The sequence below is a fragment of the Somniosus microcephalus genome, chromosome 14 (assembly GCF_052327205.1).
Source record: "Somniosus microcephalus isolate GS21.2 chromosome 14, FLI_Smic_1.0, whole genome shotgun sequence".
Lineage (NCBI taxonomy): Eukaryota > Metazoa > Chordata > Chondrichthyes > Squaliformes > Somniosidae > Somniosus > Somniosus microcephalus.
This window is the reverse complement of record NC_141000.1, coordinates 48375016-48402325: the sequence shown is the minus strand read 5'-3', so window position 1 is coordinate 48402325 and position 27310 is coordinate 48375016. Positions and strand designations below refer to the sequence as shown.

Sequence of the window (27310 nt, the reverse complement as noted above, 5' to 3'; positions counted from 1 at the left end):
ATTTTTAGGCTATAAAAAGCTTTGGTATATCTGCTCTTGAAGTATTTTGCTGAGTTTTAGTCCACACACACGGTGAAAGATAGCGAGGTTCTTGAAAAGATACAGAGGAGGGTAACCAGAATGATAACCAACCTTAGAGCTCTTAGGGGTAAAAATTGGGATGCTACCTTCGCTAATTTTAGCACCCCGAAAAAGTTAGAGCCCCCGCTGCCGATTTTCCCAGGTAGCGCCCCGAGAGGGAGGAGGGGCACTGCTGGAAGCGCCCCACATTCCTCTTGGGGCACTGCGAGCCAATATCGTGGCACGTCGCGCCGCGGTACTGCAGGCCTTCCTCCCCTTCTTAAAGGAGGGGGGCCTGGCACAGCACGTCCCGGTGCCCAGCTGGGCCACCAGGGATCGGGAGTGCCAGTAAATGAGCCCGTCACTCAAGAGGAGTGCTGGGCTCATGGAGAGCAGCCGGCACCCCGCGGGGGGTCTTCACGGGGGCCGGGAACAGCAACGGGGGCAGGTGCTGGCATGGGGCCAGCAACAAAAATGGCCACCCGCCACCTCCCCTTTATCTAGCTCCGCGCCGGCCGCAGGTAGGCCCCCTTGACCCCATCAAACATAGCGTCCGGCGGTAAGTCGGGGGGCGCCACCTAATATTACAGCCGGGGTGCTGCGCACGGCGATGACGTCATCACCGGCGGCACTAACGGTTAGCGCTACCGCTAACCTCCCGCTGAATTTCGCGGGAGGCGTTAGCGGCGCCGCGCCCAGGCGCTAGTTGATTTGTGCCCTGCTAGCGCCCTCTTAGGGTGCTAACGGGAGGCGCAAATCAACCGAATTTAGCCCCCTTAGTTTTTGAGGATAAGCACAGACTTAGAGGGAATATAACTGTGGTTCTTAAAATGATGACAGGACTAGACTCAGTCCAGTTGGAGAGGTTATTTCAGATGGATACAGATGGACTCTTCCCTCAACACTGCTCCCGACTGAATGCTGTTGCTAATGGAATTCCGACTGTGGCACACTGCAGGCAAGATCTCTCATCCGCTGTATGCAATGGTTGTTCCATTAGGAATAACACTTGAGGACAAGCAGTGCTGAGGAGAGAGGGGCCTGATCCACAGTGACTTTTAATAGCAAATGCTAATATACATACTCGGCCCCTAAAAACTGACCATTAGTGTGAAATGCTATCGGTTGGCACAGAAATTCATCGCCTTCTGCAACAGATTATCGAAATGTGGTAGATACGGATTCATCACTGTCCTTTAAAAGGGAATGATAGTTCCTGAGAGAAAAAGGCATATGGGATTCTTGGCTTAATAAATGGAGGCATAGAGTAAAAAAAACAAGGAAGCCTTGTGAGCATAGGAGTAGGAGGATAGCGCAGATGAATGCGTGGCTAAAGAGTTGGTGCAGGAGGGAGGGCTTTAGTTTCCTGGATCGTTGGGTCTGCTTCTGGGGAAGGTGGGACCTGTACAAGTCGGACGGGTTGCACCTGAACCGGAACGGGGCCAACATCCTTGAGGGGAGGTTTGCTAGTGCTGTTGGGGGGTGTTTAAACTAACTTGGCAGGGGGATGGGATATCGAGTGGAGCTATAGTAGGGGGTGATGCACAGCCAAATATAGAGGAAAAAACAAGTCAGCCTGGAAGGCAGAGCAAATATGTAATGGCACAAGGGAGTATGGCAAGGCTGGATGGCATTTATTTTACTGCAAGGAGTCTTGCGAGTAAGGCAGATGAATTGACGGTGTTGATGAACACATGGGAGTATGATATTGTTGCTATCACAGAGACATGGTTGAGGGAGGGGCAGGACTGGCAGCTCAATATTCCGGGGTATAAAATCTTCAGGCGAGAAAGAGGAGGGGGTGTCACAATATTAATCAAGGAGTCAATTACCGCTGTAAGGAGGGATGATATCTTAGCAGGTTCCTCTAATGAGGCTATATAGGTAGAACTTAAAAACAAAAAGGGGGCAAGCACTTTGCTGGGAGTGTACTATAGGCCCCCAAACAGTCAGGGGGAGAGAGAGGAACAGATATGTAGGCAGATCTCAGAGAAGTGTAGAAATAATAGGGTAATAATAGTAGGGAATTTCAACTTCCCCAATATTAACTGGGATAGTCAGAGTGTGAAAGGCTTAGAGGGTGCGGAATTCTTAAAGTGCATCCAGGAGAGCTTTTTGAGCCAGCATGTAGAAAGTCCTACAAGGGAGGGGGCGGTACTGGACCTAATTCTAGGGAATGTAGCCAGGCAAGTGGTAGAAGTGTCAGTAGCAGAGCATTTTGGAGACAGTGACCATAATTCAGTGAGATTTAAGGTAGTCATGGAAAAGGACAAAGATGGACCAGAAATAAAGGTTCTAAATTGGGGGAAGGCCGATTTTAATATGATAAGGCAGGATCTGGTCAAAGTGGACTGGGATCAGCTACTTGTAGGAAAATCCACATCAGAGCAGTGGGAGTCTTTCAGAAAGGAAATAGAGAGAGTACAACACCAACATGTTCCCGTAAAGGTCAAGGGTGGGACCAACAAGCCCAGGGAACCCTGGATGACAAGGGATATACAAGAATGGATTAGGAAAAAAGGGAGGCTTTTGGCAGATACAAAGGACTAAAAACAGTGGAAGCCCTAGAGGAATATAGAAAGTGAAGCGGGGGGGGGTTACTTAAGAAAGAAATTAGGAGAGCAAAGAGGGGGCATGAAAAAACACTGGCAGGCAAAATAAAGGAAAATCCCAAGGTGTTTTATTATAAGTATATTAAGGGCAAGACGATAACCAGGGAAAGAGCAGGGCCCATTAGGGACCAAAGTGGCAATCTGTGTGTAGAGCCGGAAGATGTAGGTGAGGTTTTAAATGAATATTTTGCATCTGTGATCACTATGGAGAAGGACAATGTAAGCATAGAAATCAGGCAGGGGGATTGTGATATACTTGAACAAATTAGTATTGAGAGGGAGGAGGTACTCGCGGTTTTAGCGGGCTTAAAAGTGGATAAATCCCCAGGCCCAGACGAGATGTATCCCAGGCTGCTGTGTGAGGCAAGGGAGGAGATTGCAGGGGCGCTGACACAAATTTTCAGAACCTCTCTGGCCACAGGGGAGGTGCCAGAGGACTGGAGAACAGCTAACGTAGTACCATTATTCAAGAAGGGTAGTAGGGATAAACCAGGGAATTACAGGCCAGTGAGCCTAACATCAGTGGTAGAGAAATGACTGGAAAAAATTCTGAGGGACAGAATTAGTCTCCACTTGTAGAGGCAGGGATTAATCAAGGATAGTCAGCATGGCTTTGTCAGGGGGAGATCATGTCTAATCAATTTGATTGAATTTTTCGAGGGGGTGACTAGGTGTGTGGATGAGGGTAGTGCAGTTGATGTAGTCTACATGGACTTCAGTAAGGCTTCTGACAAAGTCCCACATGGGAGACTGGTCAAGAAGGTAAGAGCCCATGGGATCCAGGGCAATTTGGCACATTGGATCCAAAATTGGCTTAGTGGCAGGAGGCAGAGGGTGATGGTCGAGGGTTGTTTTTGTGATTGGAAGCCTGCGGTGTACCGCAGGGATCGGTGCTGGGTCCTTTGCTGTTTTGAGAAGGAATAAGCCATATTTCAGAAAAATACACCATCATATGAACAGGATTCTGATTTTATTAATACATGATATATGTGGTTTAAAAGTCTGGAAAGCCTCGGCGACACAAGCTGTGTCAACACAGGCTTCTGAGATGGGATGGTTTGATAACACAAAAGTTGTAAAACACCATACAAGCTTTGAAATGGGAATTGGTTAAAAATACTAAAACAATGGCCCTATTGAAATAGCAGTTTGGCACTTCCAGAAGGTCTGGAGTTTGGGAGAAACACAATGGAATGACCCAAGTAAAGTGTTAAAAACTAACAATTTGAACAGGAACACAGAATATTAAAAAACCATGTGCCTTTGATAAAAGTAACATCAAATGAAAGACAGGAAACATAAGTCAGTAATATAACCAACTAAGGTGGCTAGGAAAACAAACACTCAGTTGAAGTGTTTTTGATTTACATGTTGTAAAAGATACCTACAGAACACTTTGAAAATATAACTTCAATAGATACACCAAGCAATTACACAATTGTTTGTGTTGAACATGGAATAGTTAGTAGACACGACGTCTGCTTTCAAACAGTTAAGGTGATATTAAGAATTGAATGAAAGACCTTCGATAAGAATGACATGAGAGAGATAAATCTGTAGTAGCCATTTTATGATAAGTTTTTGAAACACCTAAACACAGAGACAGGATTCTAAAAGTTAACGGCTAAATTGACAGTAAAAATAGAAAAAAATTAACAGGAAAATGACTAGGGATAATCAGCTTACATCAGCAGAAAACTTCAAAGGGTAAACCACTAAAAAAAGGTATAAAAATAGACCTTTTCAGATAGACAGTCAGAAGTCGCTGGGAAGGGGCAAGCGATTCTCGGCTTAAGAACCACTCTGTAAGCCTACAACTCTGAGTCTCGGGTAATCAAGGTATTTGATTTTGGTGGATATTCTGGATTAGAATTAAGAATAAGAAATGTAAAAATGTACGAAGTTAAGATTTGAGAATAAGAATCTCTGAGGATAAGAAATGTAAGCTATTTGTTTTTGAACTGTTAATGTTGCGACTGACTCAACAGCTGTTAACTGTATGTCGGCTCTTAAATAAATTCATATATTTTTAGAATTGTCTCAAGTAGTATTTCTGTATCAAACTCGCGAACTCAATTTCTATACACTCTTTTGTAAGGAATTGCAGAATTCTGGGGGTATTCCGGACTCTCATAATATCCGGAAGGTTACAGTCTAGTTAAACTTATTAAAAGTGCTATCCGGAGGACGGTAACATCTTCACGTCGTTCCTTTCATTCAGGGAGAGATAGTCTGAACCATTAGACCCAATTAAGCGTCTTATAGAATTCGGCTATCTTTAACTTTAGTTGAAGGTGAACGTCTGGGGAATACGCCTGATCTGGGGTAGCCCAAAAAGTGCTAGGACTAGTAATTATCCCTTCAGTTTGTAGTGTACATGAATGATTTAGATATGAATGTAGGAGGTATGATCAGTAAGTTCACAGATGACACGAAAATTGGTGAAGTGGTAAAGAGCAAGGAGGGAAGCCTCAGGCTAAGGAGAATATAGATGGGATGGTTAGATGGGCAGAACAGTGGCAAATGGAATTTAACCCTGAAACATGTGAGGTTATGCATTTTGGGAGGACTAACAAGGCAAGGGAATACACAATTAATGGTAGGACCCTAGGAAGGACAGAGGATCAGAGGGACCTTGGTGTGCATGTACATAGACCCCCTGAAGGCAACATAACTCCTAATAATCACAGCTAATTAGCAAATTACAGTCTATGACTGGAAATATTCTCTTCATAGAATCATAAAATAATATAGCACAGACAGAAGCCATTTGGCCTATCATGCCTGTGCCAGCTCTTTGAAAGAGCTATCCAATTAGACCCATAGCCCTGCAAATTTTCCCCTTCAAGTTTTTGTCCATTTCCCTTTTGAAAGCTATTATTGAATCTGCTTTTACCACCCGCATTTCAGATCATAACTTGCCGCTAAAAAATGTTTTCCTCATATAGCCTCTGGTTCTTTTGCCAATTACTTTAAATCTCGGTCCTCTGGTTACTGACCTTTCTGCCACTGGAAAAAGTTTCCTCTTGGAGCAGAGAAGGCTGAGGGGGAACCTGATTGAGGTGTACAAAATTATGAGGGGCATAGAAAGGAACTTTTCCCCTTAGTAGAGGGGTCAATAACCAGGGGGCATAGTTTCAAGATAAGGGGCAGGAGGTTTAGAGGGGATTTGAGGTAAAACTTTTTCACCCAGAGAATGGTTGGAATCTGGAAATCACTGCCTGAAAGGGTGGTAGAGGCAGGAACGCTCACAACATTCAAGAAGCATTTAGATGGGCACTTGAAACGCCATAGCATACAAGGCTACGGACCAAGCGCTGGAAAATGGGATTAGACAGGGCTTGATGGCCGGTGCGGACATGATGGGCCGAAGGGCCTCTTTCTGTGCTGTATAACTCTATGACTCTATTATGTTCGGCCCCAGCTAGAGTATTGTGGACAATTCTGGGCATCATACTTTAGGAAGGTTGTCAAAATCTTAGAGAGGGTGCAGACAAGACTTACGAGAATGATACCAGGTATGAAATATTTCAGTTACGTTGCGAGACTGGGGTTGTTATCTTCAGAGCAGAGAAGGTTAAGGGGAGATTGATAGATGTGTTCAAAATAATGAAGGGTTTTGATAGGGTAAATAAGAGGAAACTTTTTCCAGTGGCAGAAAGGTCAGTAACCAGAGGACCGAGATTTAAAGTAATTGGCAAAAGAACCAGAGGCTATATGAGGAAAACATTTTTTAGCGGCAAGTTATGATCTGGAATGCGGGTGGTAAAAGCAGATTCAATAATAGCTTTCAAAAGGGAAATGGACAAAAACTTGAAGGGGAAAATTTGCAGGGCTATGGGTCTAATTGGATAGCTCTTTCAAAGAGCTGGCACAGGCATGATAGGCCAAATGGCTTCTGTCTGTGCTATATTATTTTATGATTCTATGAAGGCAATATTTCCAGTCATAGACTGTAATTTGCTAATTAGCTGTGATTATTAGGAGTTATGTTGCCTTCAGGGGGTCTATATACATGCACACCAAGGTCCCTCTGATCCTCTGTCCTTCCTAGGGTCCTACCATTAATTGTGTATTCCCTTGCCTTGTTAGTCCTCCCAAAATGCATAACCTCACATGTTTCAGGGTTAAATTCCATTTGCCACTGTTCTGCCCATCTAACCATCCCATCTATATTCTCCTTAGCCTGAGGCTTCCCTCCTTGCTCTTTACCACTTCACCAATTTTCGTGTCATCTGTGAACTTACTGATCATACCTATTCACCTGTAGGTCTGCATGATTCCCTAGGGAAGGAAATTTCTTGGAATTTTTCTTGAATTGGCTACAGGTTTGCTTTAGGGAGTCAATGTAACCCCAGCCGCCCTGTAGAAACTGGGTTAGTGGTCAGTTAAATTTACCCAGGTCACTTACCTACCATGGATCTGCTGGGACATTGCGGGGCATCAGGGAGGGGGAGAGTTACTTGGACACTTTGATCCAGGAGGCAGTCACACCCCTTAGGTTAGGTAGTGGTACAGGTCTGGTTAGTGGTCAGGGACAGGAGGGTGTGACTGCAACTCAGGCAGGTAAGGGGACCCTAGGTGCAGTGCTGGAGGAGCCTCAGCCTTTGCCCTTGTCCAACAGGTATGAGGTTCTTGCTGCCTGTGTGGATGAGGGAAAAGACTGCAGGATGGATGAGCAAGCTGACCATGGCACCATGGTGCAGGAGGCCATTCAAATGGGGGGAGTGAAAGGGAATGTAGTTGTGGTAGGAGACAGTATAGTCAGGGGGATAGATACTGTCCTCTTCAGCCGCAACCAAGAGTTTCGAAGGTTGTATTGCATGTCGGGTGCCAGGGTTAAAGACATCTCCTCACGGCTGGAGGAGAGCTTGGGAGTGGGAGGGGGAGGATCCAGTTGTGGTCCACGCAGGAGCCAATGACATAGGTAGAACTAGGAATGAGGTTCTGCTGAGGGAGTTTGAGGAACTAGGATCTGAATTAATAAACAGAATCTTAAAGGTAATAATCTCTGGATTGTTATCTGAGCCACGCGCAAATTGGCATAGGGACAAACAGATTAGAGGTTTAAATGCATGGCTCAAAGAGAGTGGTGTGGGAGGAAGGGGTTTCAGTTCATGGGGCACTGGCACCAGTACTGGGGAAAGAGGGAGCTGTTCCGTTGGGACGGGCTCCATTTAAACCAGGCTGGAACTATGTCCTGGCGAACCGAATAACTAGGGCAGTAGACAGGGATTTAAACTAATGAAGCGGGGGGAAAAGAGTAAATTTAAAAGCAGCGAGAGAAATGTCAAGGCTCTCGAGCAGAGTCGAGTTTTGGGTAAAAATAAGCAGAGTGGGTCAGGAAGGGACAGGGAGAGTAACAAAGATAATAAGACATCAGTGACTAAGGTGACATCAGGGAAATATAGAAATAAGTCAAAGCTAAAAGCACTATATCTGAATGCGTGAAGCATTCACAACAAAATAGATTAATTAATAGCGCAGATAGAAATTAATGGGTTTGATCTAATAGCTATTAAGGAGACGTGGTTGTAATGTGGCCAAGGTTGAGAACTAAATACTCCAGGATACTTAACTTTTAGAAGAGATAGGCAAAATGGAAAAGGAGGAGGGGCAGCCCTGATAATAAAGGATGGGATAAAGACAGTAGAGAGAAAGGATCTTAGCTCTGAAAATCAAGAAGTAGAATCAGTTTGGGTGGAGCTAAGAAACAACAAGGAGCAGAAAACATTGGCGAGAGTTGTTTTCGGCCCCCAAACAGTCGTTGTAATGTAGGGCAGAGTATAACAAGGGTAATACAGTAATCATGGGGGACTTTAATCTACATATAGACTGGGCAAACCAAATCTGCAGTAATAGTGTGGAGGACGAATTCATGGAATGTATGCAAGATAGTTTTCCAGATCAGTTATGTTGAGGAACCAACTAGGGAACAGGCTATTTTAGATCTAGTATTGTGCAACGAGAAAGGATTAATTAATAACCTTGTAGTAAAGGGGCCTTTAGGGAAGAGTGACCATAATACGACAGAATTTTATATCGAGTCTGAAAGTGATTTAGTTAAATCCAAAACTAGGGTCTTAAATCTAAACAAAGCAAATTACGTAGGTATGAGGGGCGAGTTGGCTAAGGTAGATTGGGAAACTACATTAAAAGGTATGATGGTAGAGAAGCAATGGCTAGCATTTAACAAATTAATACATAATTTACAACAAGTATACATTCCTTTAAGGCACAAAAACCCCACAGGAAAAGTGGTCCAACCATGGCTAACAAGTTAAAGATAGTATTAGATCAAAGGAAGAGGCTTATAATGTTGGCAAAAAGAGTAGTAAGCCTGAGGATTGGGAGGATTTTAGAATTCAGCAAAGGAGGACCACGAAATTGATAAAGAAAGGGAAAATAGAATGAGAGTAAACTAGCGGGAGACATAAAAACAGGTATATAAAAAGGAAAAGATTAGTGAAAGTAAATGTGGGTCCCTTACAGGCTGAGACAGAAGAAATTATAATGCGGAATAAGGAAATGGCAGAGAAATTAAACAAATACTTTGGGGGGAATTTTATCAGCCCTGGGGAGGTGGGTTTGGAGGCGGGACTACTGGGAAAATGGCAGAATCTGGGGGCGGGTGCCCATCCCGCCTCCGTGCCATCTTCCCAGGAGGCGGGTAGCCAACCCGCGTTGGGAGCCGCCTCCCCGAGGCGGGAAGGGGATTACAGCCACTTAACTGCCTGTTAACAGGTAGTTAACAGGCAGTTAAGAGGATTACCCCATTTTACCCCTGCAAGTGCGGGCTTCCCGACATCGGGAAACCCCGCCAGGGTCAGCGAGGCGAGCAGTGGGTCTGCGGGGTCCAAAGGTGCGCTATAGAGGTGAGTGATGGGGGCAAGTGTGGAGCGGTAAGTATGTGAGGTGAGTGTAAAGTGATAGAAAATGTTTAATTACCTTTGTTTCTTCCTGCAGGCTTCAACAGTTGGGGAACCGGAGACTCCCGCATCTCACCGGCAGAGACAACAGATGGCTGCTGCATTCTCCGATGCAACAGCCATCTGATTTCTGCTCACAGAAGAGGTTTGATGAGTCCTGAACACAAGGACTCATCAAACAACAGAGATTGTCAGTGCTTGACAGCTTCACAGAGCTGTCAAACGATTACATTTATGACAGATGAAACGTCATACGTTGACGTTCTCTGTAACCGGCTTTCCCTTAATTGGCCTGCTAAGCCCGCTGGGTGGGCTTAACAAGGTCAATCAAGGGAACATAGCATGGGTTGGCCATAAGTCAATGGAGGTAGGACTGAAGCCTGGCAAGTGGGAGTCCCGCCTCCAAAAGCTCCCCATTGGCAAAATCCAGCCCTTTGTGTCTGTCTTCATGGAAGAAGACGCAAAAAGCTTCCCAAAAATGGTGGAGAACCAAGGGTCTAGCAAGAATGAGGAACTGAAAGAAATTAGTATTAGTAAAAAAAAAGTACTGGAGAAATTAATGGGACTGAAAGCCAATAAATCCCCTAGACCTGATGGCCTACATCCTAGGGTTTTGAAAGAGGTGGCTATAGAGATAGTGGATGCATTGGTTGTCATTTTCCAAAATTCCATAGATTCTAGAACGGTTCCCGCAAATTGGAAGCTAGCAATTTAAGAAAGGAGGGAGAGAGAAAACGGGGAACTACAGACCAGTTGGCCTGACATTAGTAGGGAAAATGCTAGAATCTATTATGAAGGACGTGGTAACAGGGCACTTAGAAAATAACAGGATTGGGCAGAGTCAACACGGGTTTATGAAAAGGAAATTGTGCTTGAGGAATCTGTTATGATGTTTTTTGAGGTTGTAACTAGCTGAATAGATAAGGGGGAACCAGCGGATGTGGTGTATTTGGATTTTCAGATGGCATTCAATAAGGTGCCACACAAGAGGTTATTAAACAAAATTAGGGCTCATGGGATTGGGGGTAATATACTAGCATGGATTGAAGATTGGTTAACGGACAGAAAAGAGAGTAGGAATAAACGGGTAATTTTCGGGTTGGAAGACTGTAACTAGTGGGGTACCACAAGGATCAGTGCTTGGGCCTCAGCTATTCGCAATCTATATCAATGATTTGGATGAGGGGACCAAATGTAATATATCCAAGTTTGCTGATGATGCAAAGCTGGGTGGGAATGTAAGTTGTGAGGAGGATGCAAGGAGGCTTCAAGGGGATATAGACAAGCTAAGTGAGTGGGCAAGAACATGGCAAATGGAATATAATGTGGAGAAATGTGAAGCTATCCACTTTGGTAGGAAAAATAGAAAAGCAGGGTATTTTTTAAATGGTGAGAGATGGGGAAATGTTGGTGTTCAGAGGTACCTGGGTATCCTTGTACACAAATCACTGAAAGTTAACATGCAGGTACAGCAAGCAATTAGGAAAGCAAATGTTATGTTGGCCTTTATTACAAGAGGATTTGAGTATAAGAGTAAAGATGTCTTACTGCAATTATATAGGACCCTGGTGAGACCACACCTGGAGTATTGTGTACAGTTTTGGTCTCCTTACCTAAGGAAGAATATAATTGCCATAGAGGGAGTGCAATGAAGGTTCATCAGACTGATTCCTGGAATGGGGGATTGTCCTATGAGGAGAGATTGAGTAGACTAGGCCTATATTCTCTAGTGTTTAGAAGAATGAGAGGTGATTTCATTGAAACGTACACAATTCTTACATTCACGAGGAGCTAAATGGTCTACTCCTGCTCCTATTTCTTATGTTCTTATGAGCTGACCGTCTGCTATTTTAATCTGTTTAACTGAGCAGGCGGCAAGGGCACCTGCCCAAAGCCAATGGGGTCCTCTTCAACATGTCGGGACCTGACTGCAAATGTTACGAGGTTACCTCAGTGGGAAGTGGCAGTGAGTTTCCTGCCAGGCCAACCTAGTGGCCAAGAGGCTGATGCCGCCACTTACCTACTGTTGGTGGGTGGCTTCCCATCGCCAGATTCGTGGGATTTAAATGAAGCCCAGGAGTTAAAACACCCTGGGCGTCATGTCTGGAGCAGGTGCGGTTCTAATTCACACCTCTGCCCATCTGCTCAAAAATGTCCCGGAGTTAAAATTGGAGCCTTTGTCTCTGCCAGACAATTGGATGGTTAGGGGTGGGTCAATGGTGTATGTCATTACACCACTGTCTGGATGGGATCAACTTGATGGATTTTCTCACCATTCTTTTAGTATGCCCATGTGCACTGTGTTAACATCACCCAATTTCATTCACACAGGAGTGACGCCAAGCTGGGCATAGACAGGTATGAATTTATTCTAGAACATAAGAATTAGGAGGAGTAGGCCATACGGCCCTTCGAGCCTGCTCCGCCATTCAATAAGATCATGGCTGATCTTCGACCTCAACTCAACTTTCTCGCCCAATCTCCATATCCTCTGATTCCCCGAGAGTCCAAAAATCGATCTATCTCAGCCTTGAATAACCTCAATGATTCAGCATCCACAGCTCTTTGGGGTAGAGAAGTCCAAGGATTCACAACCCTCTGTGTTGTGTATGTACCTTTAAGAGAAGAACTGATTCTATACTGCAGTACCGGCAGTGACCACCCCTGTATATAAAGCCATAGCAGGCTTCTGTACTTCAGTCTTAAGTTACCCTCTGTTCACCCAGCCGGATTGCCTGCCTCTCTTCCGCGGCCATGTTCGCGCCCGGGTGGCCCTGGAGATGGAGCACGCGGTGTCCGCCAGTGCGCTTGAGTATTTCCGCGACCGGTGGGCGCCGCGGGGACTGGAGTGCATCATCAACACGGAAAACCAAATTTTAATTTGATTTGTTAAGCTTTAGTTGAACTTTTGTTTATTTACAGTCGAATTGGTTTTTTTTGGGTCCAAATAAAAGAGTACCCTCTGTTCACCCAGCCGGATTGCCTGCCTCTCTTCCGCGGCCATGTTCACGCCCGGGTGGCCCTGGAGATGGAGCACGCGGTGTCCGCCGGTGCGCTTGAGTATTTCCGCGACCGGTGGGCGCCGCGGGGACTGGAGTGCATCATCAACCCGGATAACCAAATTTTAATTTGATTTGTTAAGTTTTAGTTGAACTTTTGTTTACAGTCAATTTAAAAAAAAAATTTTTTTTAATTTTTAACATTTTTTTTTGGTACGAACAAAAAGAGTACCCTCTGTTCAGTAAATACCCGTTATTATTGTTCTCCTGCAGTCCGTGTATTATTGATACTCGGACACTACATTGGCGACGAACAGGTTCGAACTCACCTGCAGTACTGCATCACCTCACGGGGATCTTTCCCTGAGAAGAAGCTTCTTGGAGGTCGAAGTCAGAGCAACGGGCGTCGACCGCGGGCAACCGCCCAAGGATCCATCGGAGTTCGGAGAGTTGCAGGAGAGGCTGTAGAGAGCTGGGCTTGGCTCCCCAGTCAAGGTGTTCCAGCAAATCGTGCTGGTAGCAGGTAGTGTGCTGACCCTCCGGACTGCGGCGGGCTCGAGCTCGATCGAGCGGCTCTGCAAAGGGGCCGTGCAGCGTCGTCGGGAGGAAAAGAGAGAGAGGGTGGAGCGCACAGGGTGCGGTTGGTGCTCAAGAACCGGGCAGCGTAGCGAAAATAAAACAAGGGGAAGGAAAAGTGAGATGCGCCAAAGCCGCGGGTCACCGCCATTACCCTGCAGAACGCTAGGAGCAGCGTGGCAGCAAGGGGAAGAAGGAAAAGCGCGGGAGGCGCCATTTTATTCCATTGGGGAAGAAGGAAAAGCACGGGAGGCACCATTTTAATCCATTGGGGAAGAAGAAAAAGCGCGGGAGGCGCCATTTTAAATCACCCAAGATGCCGAAAAGTGGCAGTATCACTGCTTTCGACAATGAGGTAGAAGACTGGACCACGTATGTGGAAAGAATTGAAGTGTACTGCAAGGCAAATGAGGTGGCCGATGGAAAGAAGTATTATTAAATTTGATGGGCGCGAGAACGTACGGCCTATTGCGAAATTTAATTACCCCAGCTAAACCAATGGAGAAAAGTTTTGGAGAGATTGTTAATATCTTACAGGAACACCTAAACCCTACAGATAGCAGAAAGATTCAAGTTCCATAAAAGAAACCAGCACAAAGATGAGAGCAATGCTGACTATCTTATGGAACTACGCAAGTTATCGAAGCACTGCCAGTTCGGAGCAGGACTGGCAGACACCTTACGGGATAAGTTTGTCTGCGGGCTCCAGAGTGCAGGAACCCAGAAACGACTACTTTCGGAAAAGGACCTGACGCTAGAACAGGCTTTCAGCGTGGCAGTATCCTACGAAGCAGCAGCACGGGGAGCTGCGGAAATACAACAGAAACCACAAGAATACAGCGCTAACGAAATGGCGTATGGAACAGAAAAGTGCTATCGCTGTGGCAGAACAACCCATGATCAGAAGGACTGCTGGTTTAAGGACAAAGTATGCAGGCAATGTGGGAAAATGGGACATATAGCAAGAGTCTGCAGGTCGGGAAAGAAAACCAACACTACAAGAACTACTAAGGAAAAGTACAAGAAAGTAAAGAAATTGACAGACAGTAGTTCGGAAGATCAGGAGAGTGATAATGACTCCGGGAGCAGGAGACTAAGTTGTCTAAAGTTACACAACGCGATCGCAAAGGAGGATCACCGAACCATTTGGGTCACCCTCATGATAGCAGGGTCCCCAGTAAAGATGGAATTGGACACAGGATCAGCCCTAACTGTCATGAATCGACGAGACTATGAGCGGCTATTCTCACACATACCCTTGAAGGACACGTCCATTGTATTGAAGACATACACGGGGCAAAAAGTCTACCCCAGAGGAAAAATAAGGGTGCCAGTTAAATACAACGGCAAGGAAACACAGAAACTGTATCTATATATACTACAAGATGGAGGACCACCATTATTGGGACGTGAATGGATCCGAAAAATACAAATGGATTGGCATTCCATTCAGGCGCTAACTGTGACTAACAAAAAGGATGATGACGTCACACCTGGCCGACTGTCAAAAATCCTAACTGATGCGAAAGAGGTGTTCCAACAAGGACTTGGGACTCTAAAAGGAGTAACGGCAACGATAAAAATCGAAGATAACGCAAACCCAATTTTTTTTAAGGCCAGACCGGTACCTTACGCGATCCGCCCAGCCGTTGAAGCAGAGCTGGAGAGTCTGGAGCGTTCGGGTGTGCTGTCAAAGGTGGACTGGAGCGAGTGGGCCACACCCATCGTTCCTGTAATGAAGAAATCATTGAGCAGCACGCCTGGGGAGCCGAAGAAGGTTCGCATCTGTGTGGACTTCAAGGTAACTGTGAACACAGTCTTGCACACAGTACAATATCCACTTCCACGGAGAGAAGATATTTTCGCCTCACTATCTGGAGGGAAACGCTTTACAAAGATTGATCTGGCCCAAGCGTATCTACAAATGGAGGTGGAAGAAGCATCTAGGAAATACCTCACGAAAAACACTCACAAAGGCCTTTACCAGTACAATCGACTGGTATTCGGGGTAGCATCAGACCCGGCTATTTGGCAGAGGGCGATGGAACAAGTCCTGCAAGGGATCCCGGGGACCCAGTGTTATTTGGACGACATCCTGGTTACGGGCGAAAATGACAGTGAACACCTTGCCAACCTGGAGCAGGTGCTCACTAGGTTACAGGAATATGGGCTACGAGCCAACCGCCCCAAATGCGAGTTCTTCAGGAGACAAATCTCGTATTGTGGCCACATGATTGATGAGGAAGGGTTGCATAAGTCGCCGGACAAGATTGAGGCTGTAGTCAAGGCTCCAGCACCGGAAAATGTGTCGCAACTGAGGTCGTTCCTCGGGTTGGTGAACTACTACCATAAGTTCTTGCCGAATTTATCCACAATTCTGCACCCACTGAACGCCCTGCTGCAAACTGGAGTAACATGGAAATGGAGTGATGAGTGTAAGCGTGCCTTTCAGAAATGTAAATGCCTAATCACTTCAAAAGAAGTATTGGCCCACTACAATCCAACACTACTGATTCGGTTAGCATGTGATGCGTCTCCCTACGGCATCGGAGCGGTGCTGTCACACAAATTCCTTGACGGTTCAGAGAGGCCAATAGCCTTTGCGTCGCGCTCGTTAACCTCAGCCGAGCGTAACTACGCCCAGATTGACAGGGAGGCCCTCAGCCTGGTGTGGGGGGTGAAGAAGTTCAATCACTATCTGCACGGGCAGAAATTCACCCTACTGACTGATCATCAGCCCCTGGTCTCCATTTTTAACCCAAAGAAGGGCGTTCCGGTGATGACGGCACAACGGCTGCAAAGATGGTCACTTTTTCTAGGGGCACATCAGTACGACATAGAGTACAAGGGTACGAAGCAGCATGGAAACGCTGATGGGCTGTCGCGCCTACCGTTGCCTACAGTAGAGGAAGCACCTGCAGTGGACCCTGTTGAGATATTCCATGCGCCCATAGTCGAATGTCTACCTGTTACAAACTCAAGTATAGAGAAGGAAACCCGAAATGACCCGACACTCTCTCGGGTCTATGATTTGACGGTGAAGGGATGGCCAGCACATGGCGACTCACTGTTGCCAGCATTCTCGCCAAGGAGAGAACAGCTGTCAGTGTGCCGGGGGACCTTGATGTGTGGATCCCGAGTGGTAATTCCACCCAAGTTGAGAGATAGAGTGCTCAATGAGCTTCATGAGGGTCATCTGGGAGGGGTAAAAATGAAGAGCCTAGCCAGGGCGTTTGTGTGGTGGCCGGGAATCGATAAAGAAATCGAGGATATGACCAAGAGATGCACAGGATGCCAGAAGGTCCAAAACGCTCCACCGCAGGCCCCGCTACATCCATAGGAGTGGCCCTCATCTCCATGACAACGGGTACACATTGATTTTGCTGGTCCATTTATGGACTCAATGTTCCTAATCGCTGTGGACGCCCATTCGAAATGGCCAGAGGTCATCAAAATGTCCTCCACCACCACGGAGAAAACTATTGCAGTCCTACGGACCATCTTCGCCAGGAATGGCTTGCCAGAACAGATTTGCTCCGACAATGGGCCACAGTTTGTGTCCGAGGATTTCCGGAGGTTTCTGAGGAATAATGTGGTGAAACATTACACATCTGCCCCATATCATCCAGCCACAAATGGATTGGCTGAGAGGTTTGTTCAGACCTTTAAAAAGGCAATAAAGGCGATGTATAACAACGACATACCACTACAACACAAGGTGGATAATTTCTTGTTTGCTTACCGGAATGCGACACATGCAGTCACCAACCAAGCTCCAGCCATAATGTTCTTCAACCGAAGGCTAAGATGTTGCCTGGATTTGCTCAAACCAAACATAAGACGAGGTGTTGAGGATAAGCAATTCCAGCACATAAATGAGAAGCCAACCAGGAGCTTCAAGATAGGGCAACCAGTCTTGGCCCGCGACTACCGAACAGAAAAATGGCAGCCAGGAACGATATGTACACAGTGGATGTTGGAGAGAGCATCGTGAGACGCCATGCTGACCAGATTCTAGAGTCACAGGAACAAGCCAAACCCATACCACGAGCAGGTGCACCTGTTAATCAACCCGAAGTACAGATTGCGTCTACCTCAGAAGCAGTGGTATTGGAAGCTGACGAACCAACCAATGTCAATGAGCCAGAATCAACTCCGCCGCAAGAACAGGATACTCGAGAAAGGCGCTATCCAGTCAGGATCAGGAAGCCTCCTCAAAGACTGAACTTATAAATGATTATTTCAGTTGATGTATATAGTACAGAGAAAATTGTAATTGTAATTAGTTATTATTTAGTTGTTAAATGAATGTTATGTACTGTTTATCTAAAAGGGAAGGAATTGTTGTGTATGTACCTTTAAGAGAAGAACTGATTCTATGCTGCAGTACCGGCAGTGACCACCCCTGTATATAAAGCCATAGCAGGCTTCTGTACTTCAGTCTTAAGTTACCCTACCTGTTATTATTGTTCTCCTGCAGTCCGTGTATTATTGATACTCGGACACTACACTCAGTGAAGGAATTCCTCCTTATCTCACTCTTAAATGACTGACTCCTTATCCTGAGGGTATGCCCCCTAGTTCTCGACTCTCCAGCCAGGGGAAACAACCTCTCAGCATCTACCCTGTCAATCCCCCTCAGAATCTTATATGTTTCAATGGGATCACCTCTCATTCTTCTAAACTCCAGAGAGTATAGGCCCAATCTACTCAATCTCTCCTCATAGGACAACCCAGGAATCAATCTAGTGAACCTTCATTGTACTGCCTCCAAGGCAAGTATATCCTTCCTCAGATAAGGCGACCAAAACTGTGCACAGTACTTGAGGCATGGTCTCACCAAAACCCTGTACAATTGTAGCAAGACTTCTTTACTCTTGTACTCCAACCTCCTTGCAATAAAGGCCAACATGCCATTTGCCTTCCCAATTGCTTGCTGTACCTGCATGCTAACTCTGTGTTTCCTGTACGAGGACACCTAAATCTCTCTGAACACCAACATTTGAAAGTTTCTCACCATTTAAAAAATATTCTGTTTTTCTGTTCTTACTACCAAAGTGAATAGTCTCACATTTCCCCACATTATACTCCATCTGCCACCTTATTGCCACTCACTTAACCTGTCTATATCCCTTTGCAGGCTCTTTGTGTCCTCCTCACAGCTTACTTTCCCATCTAGCTTTGTATTGTCAGTAAACTTGGATACATTACACTTTTTCTCTTCATCTAAGTCATTAATATAGATTGTAAATAGCTGAGGCCCAAATGCTGATCCTTGCCACCAGTTATAACCTGTCAACCTGAAAATGACCCGTTTATCCCGACTCTCTGTTTTCTCTCCGTTAACCAATCCTCAATCCAGACTAATATATTTACCCCTTATTCTCATATTGATGGTCTCTTCACAGACTGATTGGTCTTTTTCACACAGTCTCAAGCAATCTTTTCAATAAACAATCCTGGCAGGTCCAAGGACTATTCCTTGTGGCACCCCACTAGTTACAGCCTGCCAACCTGACGGCATTCTGGGCTCGTCTTACAATTAGAAGGTCTTCTTGGGCACGGTTTCAGAGGGATGACTGCGTGTATGGCAACATACCCCAGCATAAGCTACCGTCTTCAGGAGAGGAGGAGAGGAGAAAAGGGAAGAAAATTGGGGAAAGAAAGACAATCTTGGCAGGGACTGCATCGAAATGGCAATGAAGAGCTTTATCAATGGCCTAACAATACTCCCTAGTGTTAAGTCACAAAGTCCAGAAGACCTCAGATTCAAACCAATCTGCACCGAGTTTGCTGATTGCAACTCAAGTTGTTGTTTGGATGCTACAGTTGCTCTCAGCATCTCTTAGGTAGGAAGGAGGGAAAAAGTCAGAATTTCCACTCACTTCTTCTGGAAAATACATGTCTACACATTGAGTGAGAACAGGGTTAGGTTCAGTTGTATGTTCTCCATGGTTGAATAACCTGCTGACAGTCACTAGCTAGGCTCACACATGGAGAGGTAGAGATAGTAGAAGGTTATCTGCACCCATGAAACTATCAAGAGTCAGTGCCCTAATGAAAGGGGGGGCGGGGAGAAGCAGCATAACATGGGCAGGGGTGGGGGGGGAGGAAAGCAGCATTAATTGCAGGGGGAAGGAAAGGAGCAAGATAGCTCCCAATTGCTCTAGAGAAAACCACAAGCTGTCAGGAAATCAAGGCTGGCCTACAGATCCACTCCGAGTCTTGAGCAAGTCAGTTTCAGTCCCACTTCACTTCCACTTGAAAGAAATCAGTGTGCTGTGGGCTTTGCTGAGATGCCCTTCAAACAAAGGAGACTATTAAACACTAACATTATGAAACATTTAAAGGGGTAACTACATTGAAAGTACTTTTCCCTTAGTTACCCCCTTCTTTAACACATCACAAACTACACATAAATTATATCATATACCTGTAAATATTGGAAAACTAAAGCAATATCATAACCTGGCACTAATAGTTTACAAATACAGATTTTAAACTACCTATTTCTGAGCACCATCTTCATTAGCTTCAGAAAACTGCTGAGAACTGTCAATTTTATTTTGATTGCCACTTTTGGAAGCTCAGCGGAAGCTTGAGGAACAGCACCTCATCTTTCAATTAGGCACTTTACAGTCTTCTGGACTCAACATAGAGTTCAACAATTTCAGATCATAACCTGGCCCCTATCATATATATATTTTTTATCCACACTTTTTGTCTGTGTCTTTTTTTCTTCTCTCCCACATGGCAGCTGTCTTTCATTCTGCCAGCGCAATTTACACTTCGTCTAGAGCCATCCTTTGTTTCTTAACCTGTCCCATTACCATCTCCTTTTGCCTTGAATATCTCTCAATGTCTCTTAACCTCTCCTGCCTTCCATCCTATCACAGACCTTCCCTTTTGTTCTTTCATCCCCTCCCCCCTTTCCCAGCCCCTGCACTTGCTTAAAAATCTGTTCCATTTCCTGCTTTTTTCCAGTTCTGACAAAAGGTCATCGACCTGAATCGTTAACTCTGTTTCTCTCTTCACAGATGCTGCCTGACCTGCTGAGTATCTCCAGCATTTTCTGTTTTTATTTCAGATTTCCAGCATCTGCAGTATTTTCTTTTTGTGTGTTATGGTATTCTGTATCTCCTCCAATTCCAATCAATGATTGTTTCTCTCTTTCTTCCCACATTTGATCCTTTGGGACTTGTTCTGGCTCTTCCTTAATTCATTGACGGCCTACTTGCCACTTCCTGAAAATGACTTGTCAGAAGCTTGAGACACCTACTAATACCAGTCTAATACATTTATACCCAGGGGCTTCATTTTCTCCAGTAGTGCTCTCATGAACACGTTCACATCAAATTCTTTTGTGTGCTATTTTAACACAGTCGTTAACCCATTTATTTTTAAAAGGTTAATAATTGCATTAAAATAGTCCACAAAGGGATTCTATGTGAATGTATTAACCAATATGCAAACAAAGGAAATAAATCCCTCTCACTCAAGTGGGATATATTTTCTTGTGTCTGTAAAATTAAGAAAAATTATTTTACAAAATGACATAAACCAGTAGCCATTTAGTACGATAATTTTTCTATAATTTGTACAAGGATAAAAATATACCCTGCTGTGTTTTACTGACAGGGCAAGCCCTTCTGTAACCCTCTCACTGCCAAAATTTCTATTCCCTAGACTGAAGAAATTGCCTTCTTGAGTCGTATTGCTCTCAATTCAAGTCTGTGCTACTTATTGCCTTTTACTGTGCAGCCTGTAAAGTGTATAGCTGTGTAATATCCACAAATGTGACAAAAGGCATCCAATTAATACCACAACAGGACATTCTGGCACAGACTTGATGGGCTGAATGGCCTCCTTCTGTGCTGTAGGATTCTATGATTCAATGAACAAATAGAAGCAAACCTCTGACAAAAATTCACATCAACCTCTGGAAATGGTGGCTGTGCGATCCAGAGCATCAGAGGCAATTCAACTGAATTGCAACTTTATTTAAATGGCAGAGATTTTAAATGTAAATTGACCATCTCTATTATGGTCTATTCTGAATTGGTAAATTCTGTGATCTATTGCTGGAATCTGAAACAATTCTTAATGGTGTATACCCATGAGAAGTCAGGGCCATAGCACAATGCTTTTATTTTGAAATTTGTGCCTTTTTGAATTGTTTCCTGAAGGAAAGTGGAATAAATCTGTATACCCCTAGACAGGTTAGACTTGACATTTTCTTTTGAATGTATAGAAGGAAAAAGTAAGATATTGCTGCAGATTACCTTTTATTAATGGCTGCCCACGAAACATTAACGTTATCAGTCATCAGTTCCACCTTCCTGGTATTGTCCATTGAGTAATCCCGCAAAAGCTTGCGCGCAAGGTCATTCGCCACGTCTATATTTATCTGCCACTGCCGCAGCTCCTTGATGAATTGCTGAAAAACAGAATATAAAGTATTTCTGATATTATACAGGGGACAATTCATGAAAACTAGGGAGGGGGAAGATTTAGTGTGGACTATACTCATTATTTACAAGTAAAATTACTTGCAAGATTTTGTACTCCCCAGCCAAGTGTGATACAGGCCAGGCTCTCTGGGCAAGCAATTCCTGTGGCCTACTTAAAATAAGGGGCAAGAATGACATCACAAAATTCAGTATGGTTTTCCTTCTGTGCAATGGTGAAGGTTTATCTGTGCCACAGGCATATGCAACTCTGATCATGTTGAGGTTGCAAAATCAGGGCTCAACAATAGCGCTTTTCCCAATCATTGTATATTTAACGTGACTTTTTTGATACACGCATGTGACTAATTCACTTCAATCCAAGCATGGAACCATAAAAGAGCAGCCAGGAACAGGCCTTTGTCACCTGCAGACTCGACTATTCCAAGGCTCTCCTGGTTGGCCTCTCACCCTCTGTAAACTTCAGCTCATCCAAACACATGCCCATCATCCCTATCCTCACCGTGATACATTGGCCCCCGGCCCCTCAGGGCCTCAAATCTTTATTCTTAAGTCCCTCCACATGGCTTCACCCTTTCCTATCTCTGTAACCTCCTCCAGCCCGACAACCCAAACTCTCTGTTCCACTGACACTGGCCTCTTGGGAAGATTTAACGGGGGTGAAATGCAGCCCATTTTACACTCTGCCCGATTTTCTCTTGTATTCAACAGGCTGATGATTTGCTATCGTCGCGTGTTGCACTACCACCGAAGACCAATATCAGCCCCAAAGTTTGTAACATCTGTATGAACCGTGAGTGTTTTCTTCAACAGGCAGGACAATGCATCCTCTTCCTTTCTGTCCCTGATCTCAGTGTAATTAACAACATCAGAGAAGTAAATCCGCTCACAATGGTCTTATATAGCAATGTGCCACACAAGGTTAGTCATTTGGGTTCAGCTGATTTATATATTCCAATTAGCTAAACTGTGCCAAAGCAGCGATAAGCAAAATAAAATGATAAAAATCTCATTCATAGAAATCAAAAAAGAAAGTCTTTGATTTGAGATACGACCGCTCTCTCTTTCTGTCACGTGCAGCTTATTTTTGTTGGAATGTAAACGGTGTAGAATTTAACCCAAGAGTAGAAATGACAGAACAGCTTTCATGTCAAAATAAAAGTTTTAAACATTTGACGGACTGAAATAATTCCCTCCTGTCCTGTTCCTGAAAGATGAGCATATATTTTTTAACAAAGCCCTCTATTTCTCATTGCTCCACTCTTTGAATTCAGTCAGTGATGTTTGTGCGGGGCTAAGTATGCTGTCAGTGACCCAGTTCAAAATGACAACAAGGGAAACAAAACTACGAACATATATTTTCCTACAAGAGGATGCATGTCGTTTATTTCCAAGGCAAAAAGCTCAGTACATAAATCACGGTGTAGGAAGTGACCTTCTGGGAAAGATACTAGTGTCCGCAGAACACGGTACAATGCAAGAAATCTACTTTTCAGTGTAGCATTGAGCAATACAGACTGGGAAGGTCTCGGGTTTGATCCATGGTTTGTGCTGATTCAGTCAGAATGGCAGTGGAGGCACAATAATGGCCCTCGGTGTTCCTGACTAAAAAGAAGAAAAACAACAACGAGGGTTCCTGCTCTGAACTGCTACTCATTGGTCCCGACTGAAAAGTTGGCATATGAACAGCAGGTGAGAACAAGATTTAAAATAACAACAGAAAACGCTGGAAAAACTCAGCAGGCCAAGCAGCATCCGTGGAGAGAGAAACAGAGTTAACGTTTCAGGTCGAAGACCTTTCATCAGATTCTGATGAAAGGTCTTCGACCTGAATCATTAACTCTGTTTCTCTCTCCACGGATGCTGCCTGGCCTGCTGAGTTTTTCCAGCGTTTTCTGTTGTTATTTCGGATTTCCAGCATCCGCAGTATTTTGCTATTGAGAACAAGATTTAGTTTGGCTGTGATGCCTCTGATGTTGATGAATTTCTGATGCTCATTGTCTGGACTTGTGTGTAAAGAATGGCCACGAGGGTGAGGTACAGGAGGGTGGCTGGTGCCCACGGAGCTGAATGCCAACATCAATTACCTCCTTAGGAGAGTACCAGAGAAAATTTGGAAAATGTTTTGTACAGTGTAAGTAGTCAGTAAAACTAGGTGGTTACATAATCATGATAGGCACGTTCTTCCACATAACAGAGATAACAGCTCAAGCCACTTGCAGTCAAGAGCAAAACAAAACATTCAAGCAGCTGCAAAGCTGGCAATGAGCATCAGTGAATTGCCAGCTGCAACCAGTGGCACCTGGCACCTACTAACTGTGGCATCAGTGCCAAACAAAACACATTCATGCTATACAGCTGAGAGAGTGTAACAATCGCGCAACTTCACTTTGAATTTTAATGCCGACAAGCATCTCATCGCTATGGCAACTATGGTTCTACTTTCAGTATTCTCCATTCAATACAGGAAAAAAAGACTCCTGTAACAAATCAAAACTCAACTACCAAAAGAACATGGTTAGAAATTTTCACACAATAGCTTGAAATTTAGAATATATGTAGAAATGATAATGCCGCAGAGGAAGTTGGTTGAGAACAATTCCATGTTAGGTTGCCACCAGGCAATTGAAAGTTTTAGCTAGTAATTTCATGGACAATTTTTATTAAAAGTCACTCCGTCTCAAAGCCCCATTAGCGCAGGACACGATTCACCTGACCGTGAACACTAAACTGTCACAAATGAGGGAAATGTTGTAGCGGTCTGCTCTTAGTGCACTCTCACTAGGTGGCAGCACGATAGTGTTATAGCCCTATCTCTCACCCACACTCCCACTCTGTGCCAAGAGTGGAGCCTTGCAAAATGTACACTTGTAACTATACCAACAGTAGCATTGTAGCACTTTGTTTTTCTCTCTGAACCGATTTGAAAATTAAACACTTAGGCTGTAATTATACAACAGCTGACAACCCACACTTGTACCTAATGGCTGTGATGCAGTTTGCAGACCTTTGTTGTAGTGCACACGACTTACTATAGAAATGTGCAGAACTCCACTCCACGAGCACCACTCAATGCATTTGAGATGTTAGCAAAAAGTGGGTGGCAGCACCTGTTCTTTCCAAACAATAACAGCCCATTTAAAGATCCCAGGAGGTCCAATGGATCATGTTGGCACTTCTCAAATGCCGCTTTTAACCTGGCTGGAGCTCTACCACCACTGGTGTGAACATGAATTGGTGTGAGATGCTCTATCAGAAGGGAGGTCTCACAATGCTTGGCTTCAGTGCGCTTGGGTGTCAGACAGGGACCAGGCACCCAAATTATACAGCTGCCTTTCACAATAATGCACACCTGAAACTGCTTCACGTCAATGCATAAGTGACAGTATATTGCACCCTTAAAATCTTTCAGTGCTTGTGTTCTTTGGTTTGCTTTTGTGCTGCATTTTGTGTTGTGGTTGTGTAGCTGGCAGCAGGTGGTGTTCGTTTTGTGACAATACTTGGGGTTTGACCACTATTCACTGACTGCTGCATATACATGGACATTGAGAAAAAACAGGATGAGGCTTCGCAGTGATGCTCCTTTGATTCAGCAGCTTACCAATAATCACTGTCTAGGATTACCCATGAAAATTGGCCATTTGGTGAGGTACTGCAGGACATTCTGACAGCCAGGAACTGTGCCCCAGCACGGAACAGCATCTTCAGAAGAGATAAGAAACTTGGGGGAGGAATCCATTTTCAACAACTTTGTATATACCTCCTCCACATAAAATTCCTATAAACAGGAGGTAAATTGAGTAACAAAGGAAGAACAAGTATAAGGCTGAGGAATTTCTTAGCTCCTTTGCAACTTTGCCACTTAGGAGTTATATTCCCGAGTTGAAGGGGTTTTCTTATGAGGAAAGATTGAGCAAGTTGGGCCTATACTCATTGGAGTTTAGAAGAATGAGCGGTGATCTTATTAAAACATGTAAGATTCTGAAGGGGCTTGACAGGGTAGATGCAGAGAGGATGTTTCCCCTCGTGGGGGAATCTAGAACTAGGGGGCATAGTTTCAGAATAAGGGGTCGCCCATTTAAAACGGAGATGAGGAGGAATTTCTTCTCAGAGGGTCGTGAATCGTTGGAATTTTCTACTCCAGAGAGCTGTGGCGGCTGGGTCATTGAATATATTTAAGGTGGAGATAAACAGATGGGGAGCGGACAAGAAAGTGGAGTTGAAGCCAAGAGCAGATCAGCTATGATCTTATTGAATGGCGGAGCAGGCTCGAGGGGCTGAATGGCCTACTCCTGCTCCTATTTCTTATGTTCTTATGAGTTAACAGATTTTCCTCATTTGCAAAATTAACTGAATAATCCACATCCTTTTCATTTATATCCTACATTTATTCAATCACTGTCTATGAGCATGTGGTTCCTAAATAGCTCAAACTGCCATGAAGAACCCACTTAAAGAGTCTCACACTTGCTATTGCTTGGAAATGTCAGCATGGAAGATAGCGAGTTCTTGAGGCTGCTGATGTTGTGTGTGCTGCCGCTGCACGAAGTGGTCTATTTAACAAGGACCCATTCCAATGCTGTAAATGTTAAAAGAGATTTCAGCTGCTGCAGATATTGCATTTTATAAAAGCATGCCCAGAGGGCTAAGCTGTGTGGATTTCAAATACAATATTTTTCAAAATTGCTTCATGCAGTCTTTAATTGAGACGATGTACTTGAAAGTATAACATATAGGCAATAATTGGATTTTTTAAATTCTGTCAAATTCGTGGGAGCAGAACGCCATATAGTGGAATAACGAATAATTACCGGGTTCACAGAAATTGTCCATTATATCAGTGAAAGTTCAATTCAGCCTGGGAATATTGAAGGAATATATTTTATATATAGCTGTGAAAAAGCAGAGATGAAAAACTCTAGGCCCCTCAGAAGTAAATTTAGGTAAGAAGGGGGCTTAAATTCCACGGGCAGTAAACCGGTCGAACCTCCACTGAATTTCAGCCCTTTGATCTCAATTCTAAAAGGATGAGAAGAAATTCATTATTTGGAGTCGAAAGTGTTCCTGCAATGCTGACAAAAGAGACACTGGCCCAGAAATTCGGGTCCCAACGCACGAGTACGCACGGGGTACTCACGCGTAGATCCCAACGAAAGTGCCGGTTTCGCGCATGCACTGCACATGCGTGGGAAACCGGCATTCCGTTTCCCTGAAAGAAGGGGTTGACAGGTGGAACGCGTGCGCCGGAGAGGCAGTGCGTGTGCATCGAACTTAGGGGCCCAGTAATTCGGGTCCCAACGCATGAGTAAGCACCGTGTACTCACGCGTGGGCCCAATGGAAGTGCCGGTTTTCAGCATGCACAGCGCATGTGCGGAAAACCGGCATTTCCTTTCCGCTGAACCAAGGGGTTCAGAGGTGGAACGCATGCGCGCAGGAGTCTGCGCGTGCGCGCGAAAATTCCTTTTTTTATTACAGGGTTGCTCGTGCGATAAGGCCTCCAGTTTTTACGCGAGAAAAAAGCAGACGTAAGTACTCAGTTTTAAAAGGTAAGTGGTCTATTAATTAAAGTTAGATAATTTTTTCCACAGGTTATTATTTTTAAAGACTTTACAGTAAGGTAAGTGTATTTTTAGACCCGATTTTAAAAAAAATTATTTTTTTCAAA

The 27310-nt window shown here is 44.5% G+C and overlaps 1 protein-coding gene across 8 annotated transcripts in view; it reads right to left on the bottom strand.

Moving 5' to 3' along the window:
• dmd (dystrophin) overlaps positions 1 to 27310 on the bottom strand; it is a 2562635-nt gene that overhangs the window by 361566 nt on the left and 2173759 nt on the right. For all 8 annotated transcript variants that reach the window (XM_086007360.1, XM_086007362.1, XM_086007361.1 and 5 more), the window contains one exon: positions 21459 to 21613. In XM_086007360.1, coding sequence (XP_085863486.1) covers positions 21459 to 21613 — 155 coding nt within the window. The remainder of the gene's footprint in view (positions 1 to 21458; positions 21614 to 27310) is intronic.